The 12,055-nt window shown below is 38.7% G+C and overlaps 1 protein-coding gene across 1 annotated transcript; it reads left to right on the top strand.

The window, feature by feature from the left end:
- Positions 1-427: 427 nt before the first annotated feature.
- Positions 428-11,034, top strand: LOC138227343 (fibrous sheath-interacting protein 2-like). Its single transcript, XM_069186285.1, has 13 exons — positions 428-536; positions 2,148-2,273; positions 2,869-3,030; positions 3,388-3,477; positions 4,929-5,068; positions 5,405-5,453; positions 6,329-6,439; positions 7,264-7,408; positions 7,854-7,928; positions 8,455-8,515; positions 9,792-9,828; positions 10,614-10,809; positions 10,919-11,034. The coding sequence occupies exons 1-13, from the start codon at positions 507-509 to the stop codon at positions 11,032-11,034; spliced, it is 1,338 nt and encodes a 445-aa protein (XP_069042386.1). The 5' UTR covers positions 428-506.
- Positions 11,035-12,055: the final 1,021 nt, after the last annotated feature.

Here is a 12,055-nt window from a genome sequence, read left to right as displayed (position 1 = left end):
CTACACTTCTTTTCCATCCCAAAGGATTAGAGGTGTAAATTATTAAAAGGCAAACCGTGTGTTATATTTTTGGGGTCTCTCGGCTCCACTGGCAGAGCCAGACTGTTTGGGACGTGTGACCACACAGGTTTGATACCGTGAAGGCTTTGAGTTAGAATGGCGACATTCAAATTAAACATTAAATCGGACATCGCCCTTTTGTCTGGATTTTCTCATTAAAACCTAATTATTAATTTATATATAAAAAAACAAGTCCGTACAGGGACGAATACTGTAGCTTCCCTGCTGCAGCTTTTAATGACGTCTTTACTTGTACACGCTGGATACGTCAGATAAGGCAACTGCTTTGCAGATCTGACGTAATAGACAACATTTTGGTTATACCGTGGTTTATGCTCAAGTCCGTATTATACAAAATAAAGTTTTACCGCTCACGAACACGACGGATTTGTTTTCAAAATAGATTAATTAATTAATGGATTAATGGAACGATATCAGGGATAAAAATGGAGAGAAAGAAACCGGGATCTGGAGCTGTGAGTGTACTATCCATACGTTTATATATTTGAACTTTTAGGTAGTGAATTTAAAAAAAAATCAGCATTAGTTTAGCTTTAAAATGTAAGGTTTAGTAAAACAGTAAAAACGTACACCTCGTAGTAATATTTCTAATACTGTTTTAAAAGCTCTAGAAGGTAAAATAAATGGAACATGATTTTAAAATTCCAGCTATGTGTTCTATTTCTGAAATCGTGGGTTAATAATTTATTGTTAACCCTTTCTGTATTTTATGGGAATATACGTACTGTACTTTTCTTTTGTTCTCTTAAGATGTCTTGGGTGAGAATATGCCTTCCCAATCTAAAACTCTAAACAGACTTAGAGAATCAACTCGTTTGTGCAGAAGAAAAAAAAAAGAATGTTATCAACTGATTTAGCCCTCTGAACACCCTAGGGTAACTCTTCTTACCTATCTATAAAAAGATATGTCAGGAACCGTGGCCTTTACATGCAGGGACTGCTTTTAAAAGTTAGTTTTGTAGCTGATTATGCCACCTAGCAATTCTAAAGACCTTTTCCCCCAGCAACAAGTTCTTTTTATCTTCCAGAACCACTAGTGCATCCACAGACCAGAAGTCATCCTACATAATTTCCATTTGTATTACAATACTTTGCAATTCCAGTATCTATCATAGCCTAATCCACAGAACAAATATTACAACTTATCCACCAGAGGTACTTACTTACTCACAGAACATATTGCAGACCAGCTCAAGAGCCCCATTTGACCCCAGTTACCAAAACCAGAGTTCCAAAGGAAAAGTTCAGCTGCAAATATTCTCCCAAACCCAGCCCCAGTTGGAGACCTGGTGTGCCTGCTTCTGTCATAGCAAAGAAACCCTGTGTAGTCTTAGGGATCCTCCTCAGTCCTGACTGAGTCTGTTTGTTAATATGCCCCCCAATTTGTCTCTGAGTCAATTTTTTTAGTAGAGAGGGGGGGAAGACAATGCTAAAGCCTTCCTCCCTTGCTCACTGTAGAGAGTCCCTGGTGTCCAAACCCTCTCCTGGGTGCTGTGGTACAAATTGGTTATTCCTTTTTCTTCTGTTTCTGTGTGCTCTGGCTCTGTCACTGGGGTTATTAAAGCCCCCCTACCTTTCTTTGGGGGGGGAGGGGGGGGGGTTGATAGTTTTGGGTGTAAGCAGAGCTAACTTCTTGGGGCTCATTGATCAAATGGCTATATACAGATGGCCAGGTGTAAGATTGCTCTAGAACATTCTAGATTTTCTAGAATTGTTATGTTCTAGATCCACCTCCTCAGTCTGAGGCTCGGCTAGGCCAGTTTTGACGTGCCATGTGTCTTCTCTGAACTGTGTGGTAATTAACAATGTTTGCAATAGCATCTTTGATCAGTAGGAAGCCCCAGAACAAAGAAAGACACATATTACCACCCTCATTGAAGTCACTGGTCATTCTATACAAACTTCTATGCAAAGTCAACATTGTCCTTGATACCTGCTGTTGCCCCCACACCCATTTTATTTCACTCTGTGACAGATGAAATCATTTCTGCCATCAGCTCTGCTTGTCTTTTCTGGCGTTTTGGCTGTGGTTCTGTGAGGTACGATAGTTATGTTCTGTGTTTCAGGGCTGCTACACCATGCTGTATGCACTGCAGGGAGAGCAGCAGCTGTTGGAGAGACCCGTCGGCACTAAACTGCCGTTAATCCCAGGGTCTAAACCTCAATTTTGCAGGACTGCTCTTTCGGAGAAAGTAAGTGTAACCTAAAATGAAAAGCATGAATACATTTATTCTTATTTAAATCCAAACATTTAAATTGTAAAAAATGACATGTTTATTCATGGTTTTCTTTCTTTTTAAGGGTAAACCAACATGTAAAATTGTATAATATGAAATGATACCTGGGACACATTAACACATTTCTGTGTGTGTTAGTATAATGTGGTTGCTGTAATGATAAAACTGTAAGCAAACTGTCTTCCCTTGACATCTTTGTGCATATAACATCAGGAGTAAGGTTATATATTTTTCTAGACGCAGTATATTGATCACATTATTGAAATTCAGCTGTACTGTATGCCTTAAAGCTTATTGTGCTTACTGTCTTTTTGCAATGTAGATATTTTTAGTTGGCTACAATGACTGAGAAATTGGAATTTGATTTTCAAGAACGTAGAAAAAAATGATAACAGCGATTCTGGAGTAGTCTTCCAAGAAACTGGCGACCGCCTTCGGAGGGGGGAGAAAAAAAACATTCTCATTTTTATGTTCAGAAACATAGGGGGATACATATCTGTGTTTACCTGTACATATCATGTTTTAATAAAATACTTACCTTCTATTTCAGCTGCACCAGCCATCTCCTGACTTCACTCTGACTGATCCCCACGGTTTCCTTTTGGATTCGAAGTACAACAGCCTCCATGACCCCCACCTGCGCACCTATTACCATCGCAAGGGCATGCAGGAGTCTCTGCAGAACAGAGGCTTAATCAATGAGCAGAAGAAAGTAAGGCTGTTTGGAGTTTGTGCAAAGAATGAGGCTTTTTTGGTACGGTGAAGGAGTGAGGTGTTGTCAAAAAAAATAGACCAGGTTCTAGCTCATTTAGCTGTAATAGTTTCCAGTAGCGTGATTTAACTCATGTCTGCACTCCAGCATAGATGTATTCAGTGGGCAGGCCTTTGGTTGTAATCAAAGCATGTAATAGTAGATGTAATCAAAGCAGGCCTATGGTTTGTGCTAAAGTCCTTATGCTCAATAGATATTCAAACACAGAGTACTTGACTGTGCTCTAGATTTGTAAAATAAAAATAAAAACATTTAACCTCCTAGACAGTACTTGAAACATGTTTTGTCTGTTTTCAGGTCCTCTGCTCTTTGAAAGAATACAATCAATATCATAACTACCTTAGCAATGTGAAGTTGCAGTATGACAAAAATTATGTGACTAAACAGGTAAGTGTGATGTTTTTAAACAACCGTCCATCTGATTCTGACTCTTCATCATAGACTTCTGCCTTTATCCAGCCCGCAATCAGTAACGTTTCTAGATGAAGGCTTCCATAAGATCTCTCCATTATGCACTTTTGAATATACTGCTGTCATCATGTCATCTTCAAGGAAGTCTCTACCTTGACTGTGTTTGTATTCTAAGGATCAATTTCAATGTTTTCTTTCAGTTTCTTCTCTAATTGCTATGAAGCTCATTTCTGTTTTAGTGTTTTGACGCTGACGATGTTGTTGCTTATGTTTGTCACTGCTCTAGCCTATTTTAGCTTCTTCTTGTTAGTTCAGCCATACTGTACATCTTTTCATGATACTTTGTGTTGTTTATAGCCCATATAGTCCTTTCTGCATGCAGGATATGGGTTTCATATCATAAGAAAAGTTACGAATGAGAAGAAGCTCTTTAGCCTGTTTGGTAATTACTTGCTAATTGGTCTGTGAGTCTCATCCAGCTGTTTCTTGAAAGAAGTCAGCATTCAACAAGCAGACTTGACTGTGAGGATTTTGAATATTTGAAACAGGTCGCCTTGTAGTCTTCTCTGTTCACGATAACAGAGTTAAAAAAAGATAGTTTTTTTTATTCATTGAGGCTGGGCAATATATCTGGATGTTTTTCTTTGTGGTAAACCACTAATTGTACCACCCGAATCGGAGCATTCACTGCTTATCTGTACTGCTCTGTAGACTTTAATCCATTTTCAGTGCAAACAAATGTATTTTTCCAAACACATGTTAATACAGGCAGCTTTTGTGTGTAGTCCAAAACAGAATTTATATGTCTTCTTTGCCAGACAAGGCTGAAAAACGACTTGAACTTCCATCCATCCCTTTCCATCCACGTCATCTAATCTAACCGCCTCATCTAAGGGCTGCAGGGAGCAGGGGCCTATCCCAGAAAGCAACGGGCTTAAGGCGATATACACCCTTGACCAGAATTAAGTCCATTGCAAGACACACACAGACACAAATTCACTCTAGAACCAATTTTCCTAGAAACCTTTTTTTCTACCAGTATAGTATGGCTTTTGACTGTGGGAGAAAACCAGAGCAAACCGTGAAAAACCAATGTGAATATGGGGAGACCATACAAACTCCACACAGACAAATCACCTCAGGCTCAGAATAGAGCCCCTGGCCCCAGTGTTGCGAGATAACAAGGTTAACCACTGTATCCAAGATATACATCTTAAATTGAAATGTTTAGATCAACAAACTACAGTAGCTCAGCCTTCACTCTTATACATATGCAAACACATTCTATCGGTGTGAGATCAAATTAAAAATCTAATGGAAAAAGTCAGTGTTGGTTTTGAAGTGAACACTCGGCTATAATAGTGCTTAGGAGAACCTTGCAATGAAGGGAGTGTGGCACTCTATTAAAAGGCTGTGCTGGCTTTCAGAAAACAATAGTGAAGAAGTTCTTGGAGCTCCAGGAGCAGAACGAGATTCCCAGGGATATCAGCTTCACCGATGTGAGGGAATGGCTCCTTGAGGAAGGATCCAAGAATATTTCAGACCAGTTTATGGCTAACAGAGACAGGTAATAACATACAGAAGCTCCTCACTCTTTAACAGCAAGTTCCTGCCTTTTGGATTCCTGATTTGTTGTATTTGTATCACATTTTTTTTTGTTTCGCTGTAAATATGTGTAAATATTTTACTGTTATGTTTAAACATTAGATGTCAAGAATACAACTGTAAGTAAAGGTTTGCCTTAAGTTAATTAATTGTGCAAGCAAGTGGAAGTCTTGACTGAGTCAAAGTTTTCCAAAAGATGAACATCTGCTCTACGGAAATACCACATTCACAAATTCCTCTGCTGCTGTCTGACATTGCCTTGTGGATGAAGCTTTCTTTGCTGTTGTTGTTTATGAAGGCACCAGGCAGGAGCTCTGAAAACAGAGGAGATATGCAGACAGGCTGAGGTATGAGAATACAGTTTGATTTATTTTGACCCAGGGCTGCTCCTGGTCATCACCTGGATGGGAGATCTTTAATAGCTGGTTTCCTTCTGCATCTTAAACTGATTAGAGACATTTATATCCACTCTGGCAAGTGACCTTGTGACACCTCTGTAAATACAGCATGATTGGGGAGCAAGCAAAAGATAACAGGATCTCTAGCATAACTGTTTTAAAAGATGTTGTGTTTCTGACAAGTAATTAAGCATTTATGTTGCAAAATGCTCATTAAAAAAATTATCTCACCTTATAGTGTATACGCCTCTTCCAGCCGAACAGATTTCTGCAGAGTGGATACCCTTAGTGAATCATGTTACTGTATTGTCACACTTAGACTTCAGACACTTTTCATATGCTTTTATGAATCTTACATTTCACACTGTAGCTTAACTCACTTTTGAAACACATAGTTTATTCACCCCTTTCATTGATTTATCAGCTTTCAGATCACCGGCATTATCAATATACAGTATTTAGCCTCATCGGTTTTCTACATCAGCTTAATCATGTTTCTTGTTTTTTTTTCACATTCTCACTGTACATTGCTGTATGGTATGTTATTTTCCCAGTTATTTTGTCTTTGGGCTTCCCAGACCACATTCAGCTGCTGAATGCTCCTAATATGCTGAAAAATGCCCAAAGGCCTCATTTGCTAAATTGTAAAAAGGGGAGAGATTCAGCTCCACATGATCTAACAGATTCCTCAATATTTAATGTACCACCTATAAGCAGGTGACATATAAATATAAATGTCTAGTAGCGTAGCTGTTCTGTGCTCAACACAATCTAGCTTTCTGCTGTTTCTCATCGGCTTTGCCTTTTCACTGACGGCTCTACAGATGTGGAAAATCAGAGAAAGGGCTTTACATATGAGAATAGAGGAAGATGCCCGGAGGGAGGTGCGACAGGCCCAGCTGAAGAATCAGACCAGAGCTAGAAGGCACAAAAAGGTACTGGAGTAATGAATGTTTGGATTCATCCTCTTAAGGTGAACTTTTCTTCATGCAAATTCCGGACTTGACACTGACCTTGCAGCTATATTTTGTTGTATTTCCAAGATGAGCACCTATAGGTTTAAATTAATAACCTAAACTAATACCTTTGGATCCTCGGTGACCACAATAAGCATGGTATGTTGGCACCTCTTATATTGTGCATCTACTCTAGGGTGGTTATGCCAAGATATGCTACAGAGGTGCCAAAACACCATATTCTGGTAGTGTTTGGTGCCTCCAATTCATGGTTATAGCACTGCATCTCCAAAGCCCATGGTTTATCTCCAGCCTTGGGCACCTCCCTGTGTGGCATTTATTCTGCGTGTTGTGGGTTTTAATTCCAAGTAACATCCCAGAGACATGCTGCTTTGCATAATTGGCTGTTCTAAAGTATCCCTCAGGGGTATCTCCCCAAGAGGATCCAAGAGGGTGGTTGATGATCTCTCCTCTTCATTACCTAAGCATTAGAGGAGAGACATTGCTGCTTCAATCTCTTATATCCAGCCTGCAAGGTTCTGAACTACACACAGAGTCTTTCATCCAAGTAATGTCGGACCCAGCCTTTCTTCTTCTGAGCTCTGACCAGACCCAGCTTCCCAGCTTCAGGGTGCTGTAGATTGAGATGAGATTGGAGTCTCCTGTAGTGACCTTATGGATGGGAAGTTTTCTACTGCTAACAAGATGTTCAACAATGAGATGGACCTTTTCATCTTTTGTTGAGAGGCTTTCCTTTTTCATTAAACAATAGCCACTTGTGAAAGGTTTTCTGTCATTCTCAGGCATTTGAATATTATAAAAGGAAGGTTGCTCTCCAGCAGCAAAAGCTAAATGAGAGTTTACAGGAAAGGAAGGATTTTGAGAGAGAAATGCAAGACCGTATTAAAAGGCAATATTTTAATGAAATACTTCAGTCTGGAAAACAGGGTAAGCTTCTAGATCCAATAATTTGCAGTGGTGCAACTATGATTAAGTTCACAATTTAATGTGTTTTAGTTTGTTGGCTAGAAGGAATGATGCAGGTTGACCATCTTCAGGTTTACTACTGATTACAGAACTGTAGAATTTGTTTAATAAACACCTACAATTACAAAATTCCAAAGCTTTTCAATCATATGGCTGTATGAAAAGAATAATATGTATGTACTGAGATCAAAACAACACGTTTAAGTTGCAGGTATCATAAAATAATACATTAAGAAGGAATCCTTCATTATCTTCAGATTGTTTAATTTCCAGCCACAACATGTACATACATTATATTCAACATTTCTGTAATCCACATTTTGTTATAAAAACATTTACAGTATCTATTGATCTAAACTATCTGAAATAACTATTCAACTAAAAGGATGTTTTCTTTGTGGCACAGCTTCTACTGAGATCATTAGCACGGAGAATAGAGATGTTATCATTGCTAATGAGAAAAGTTCTAAAATCACCAAAGGTCAGTATTTTCATTTGTTTCTAGAAAAAATAAAGGTTTTGAAAAAAGTAATGTTTTGACAAATTTTCCAATGCAGCTGCAGAGAAATTCAGTGGGTGCTGAGATACTGAAAGATATTGTGAAAGACAATGGAACATATAATCCAAAAAATCAGTTTAGTTCAATTCAGTTTTATTTGTATAGCTAATTCAGATAAAAACATGTCAATGATTAATTCACAAGTGTTGGGTTTTGAAAGCTTTGGTAACATCTACTGTTAAGGCTGAAAAAGGTTCCAATTAAGTCTGGGGATCTCTGGGCAGCCATTGTGCCACAGTCTGGTGCAGTAAAAGTGTTGTGAGCTAAGGTGTGAAAATGATTTAAATTATATGGGTAAACAGATAAATAAATCTTAATCAGCATCCTAATTGTATCTATGAATAAATACATGTTTTTTGCCTTTTTTGGATGTTAATTGGATTGATCACTTTTTTATGCATGCCATGAGAATTCTAATGCGACAATAATTCTTTTCTCTCCACTGAAGAGGTGACTACTGATTCCAAATGGTTTCATGAAGTCCCTCTGATCAGTCAGCTGTCTGATGGGTAAGTCCTACATTCTGCAGTTGTGGTATGTTAAGCATCAGTGCTTACATAAAGTTTTTATTTTAAGCATTTTAAGTATGGTGATACGTAAATGTTTAAAGAGCAACTGTTTTCTATTTTGAGCTCACTTCCCCAGCTGAGTTCGTGAAATTGCTTTTTCTCTCTTTGCGAATGCATGAATCAGTCTGTTAACAGTACAGAACATGTGCATATTGTTGTGTTAGCTCATGTGCATTTTTCCAAATCCTAGATATAGTTTACCATAGACTGACTTTGTTGTAATGACTAGAACATTGACATTGAACACTGAACCTTCGCAAAAATAAACTGTTGTATTGTACTTATGTATAACTCTGATCATACTGCATACAACAATAATATATTAGTCATATTAAAACAAATTTCTATCATAATAACAATTTGTTGTGGCACCGGTATAAAATGTGAAGTTTTGCTGAAGTATTGACAGTGGGAGAAATGTCTGGTCGTGTTTGAATGGATGTTATGTTTCAATCAACAACCACCAGAGGGCAGTAACAACTAAGTAACACTAAGTCATCAAATGTGTTGGAAACGCATTTTGGGCCTTGTCCTGAAAGATGCAGCAACAACATACAGTTGTATGCAAACGTTTGGGCACCTCTGGTCAAACTGCCTGTTTCACAGAATCTTTAAATTCTCTAAGGTCTAATCTCTATGAAGTTAACAGGGTACAAACATAAACATGACATATTTCTGCACATTTCAATGCAGAATTACTATTTATTTTCTGAATTGAACTGTATTTGTCATGTGTCAATTATGAGGTACCCAGTATGAAACTGGTTAGATACATTGCGCCTGACCAAGTAGTTGTTGTTGAAAACACAATGATGTAAATTACCAGTGATCTTGCTTCACATAGGAACACGATTGTACCATACTCGCTAAAGTGTCATGGAACAGTTGCAGTTTGAAGTTTAAGATTTATCATTTCCAATGTGCTATTTTCTTGTGGTGATTTTTATTTTATAAGCCTCTCATATTAAAGTAAAAACCTAAGCAAGTTTTAGACATCCAGTAGGTAAATTGAAAAAGTACGAACACAATCGTGGTTAGGAGGCCATCTTTTTTACACAGGAATATGCTTTAAAATAGATTAATTGTTCTGCCACTAGAAAAGATGCCTATATATTGTTAATTAGTCACCATTTTTTATTATTGCAAAATATAGTTCGTATTTTGTCCATGTAGTAGCAATGTCACACTAATAAATTTTTATCATAATGTTTTTTAGTGAAAGGAAGGTGATTGAGAAAAGTTTATATGGACAGGTAAGGTACACTGCTTATCTGAATGTAATGGATGCATTTTATTTTTCCAGATAGCTCCTTGAGCTTAAAATGCACAGTGTCATAACTAAAGAACAAATGTAAAGAAATATGTTAATTTGTTCCTTCAGTACAGTAAATCCTGAAATTTAGTCCACCTAGCTGTTGCTTAGTGGTTCCTTCCCTGACATGTTCAGCTCAGCTCCCACTAGGTTTTGATTGTGGCTGCCCTGGCGTTAGAGCCACATAGCCACTCCTCAGAGCAGAGATATTCCACTATGCCAAAGGTCTGCGCCTCTTTGCCAGAGAATATTAAGCTGTCAAGGTTCCAAGGGGGTGACTTCACTTTCTACCATAGACTCGATGCCAAAAGAACCCTTTGACACTGCCTCCTCTGGAATGAAACAGGGGTCTGCACATTTAATTATTTATAAATTTAGGGATCCACTTAAAATGTGCAATACTGACCATTCTATTTCTTTGGTTAGACTGGTATTCTGTTGTTCTTGCTTCATTTATATATTAGAAATACTGTACTATATATATTTTTCTAGACATACAACAGTATATCTATAATAGATTTTTACTATACTGTATAGACAACAGTATATTTGTATTAGTTGCGTCTGTGCTGGCATTCAAAATTTGGTTGCAAATTTCTAAATGTTAACATGGGAAACAATGAACCCTGACAAGTAAGTAAAAGTAGGTCTTATATTGATAGGTGTACTGTATACTGAACATTTTTCGTGCTCTGTGGTTACTTTTGTACTATTGCTTTAAAACAGATAACAACGGAAGAGCTTAACGAAATGGCGGAGAATATAGTGGTGTGGGTGGCAGCGTCTATCATCAGAGTGCTGCTCCCAGCCATCTCGCTTTACAGTGAAGAGAGGAGCAGGAGCGTGTCTCACTGCTCCTTTGAGTCCCCGGTTTACTTCAGCAGTAGTGAGGAGGCCACCCTGAGTTCTCATTCTCTGCTTGGTACTGAGTCAGGGTCCACATGGCAGTCCCAGAGTAGGAGCAGTAGCTTCTGGTCAACGAGATGCAGGATCTCCACTCCCTTCCCTTCACCCCTCTCGTCCTCGGGTAGTTCAGGAGAAGAAACAGGGAAAAATACACCCTGCTTTAAATCCAGAACACCCTCGAAGGAGATTGTGGTTGCTGATGGAGGAGAAGATGCTGGAAAGCCCCTCTCAGAACCTTTGAAGGACCTTTTTGGAATCACTAAGTCAAGTATAATTACAAAAGCAGAACGTATAGTACAGGATGTCCTTAGCAGAGCCCTCACTGAAGCACAGCTTCCTGCTCAGCTGATGGAACCCCAGTGTTGTGCGTTAGGTGTCTTGATTACCCGCTGCAGATCGAATAACCTTGCCACTGAACTTGTGGATGGTGTTCTTGGACTTGTCATCTCTGCCTTGTCAGAAAATAAGCAAAGAATTCCCACCCCTAAGACTGTGCGTGTTAATCTAGAAGCACAGACAGAATCTGTAGCCTCAGAGGTTGCCAGTGAGATTATACAAGTTGTCTCTGGAAGACTCCAGCCTTTTTTCACAAGCGCTGTTGAGTCAGGGTCAACCTGTAGACTCCTGGGTGGCCATGGTGGTGACCTACATGCCATAGGACAATCCCAGAGACTCCACTCAGAACAATATGATGAGGCGGAGTTAGCTGTCACGGCAACAGAAATAATCAGTACTGTCTTACAAGAAGTCAAGAGTGAATTCTGCAAAGCAAATACTGAAAATAAGACGAGTGACGTGAAAGAAACATATTCAGGCGATAACCAATCGATTAGTGACTTTGTGTCAGCAATTCTGAAAAATTTAGAAACGATTTCACCCTCCTCCAGCTTATCTGTGGAGAAGAACTACCTTCTTCAGAGTCCTGATGCCCTGCAGAATGAGAGAGATGAGGCAAAAGTGACTAAGAAAAGAACAAATGGCATTAGCCCCCCATCTTTCAAATTAAAGTCTCACTCCTCGGAATCAAGTGTGGGAATGGAAAGAGCAAACAGTGATGTTGCTTTTGGGATCTCTAAAGCCAAAATCATTGAAATTGCTGAGCAGATAGTATCTCAGATCATTGAAAAAACAAAGTGGGATTTCACCCCTGTGGGTAACAATTTACATGAGAGTAACTCAAAAGAGTCATTATTGCTCCCAGAAGCTGCAGAAATCTCCATTTTGGAAAAAAGAAGTCCAAAATCTCAGATTCCCAACAATAG

The sequence above is a fragment of the Lepisosteus oculatus genome, unplaced genomic scaffold, assembly GCF_040954835.1.
Source record: "Lepisosteus oculatus isolate fLepOcu1 unplaced genomic scaffold, fLepOcu1.hap2 HAP2_SCAFFOLD_327, whole genome shotgun sequence".
Lineage (NCBI taxonomy): Eukaryota > Metazoa > Chordata > Actinopteri > Semionotiformes > Lepisosteidae > Lepisosteus > Lepisosteus oculatus.
This window is presented reverse-complemented; position numbering and strand designations above follow the sequence as displayed.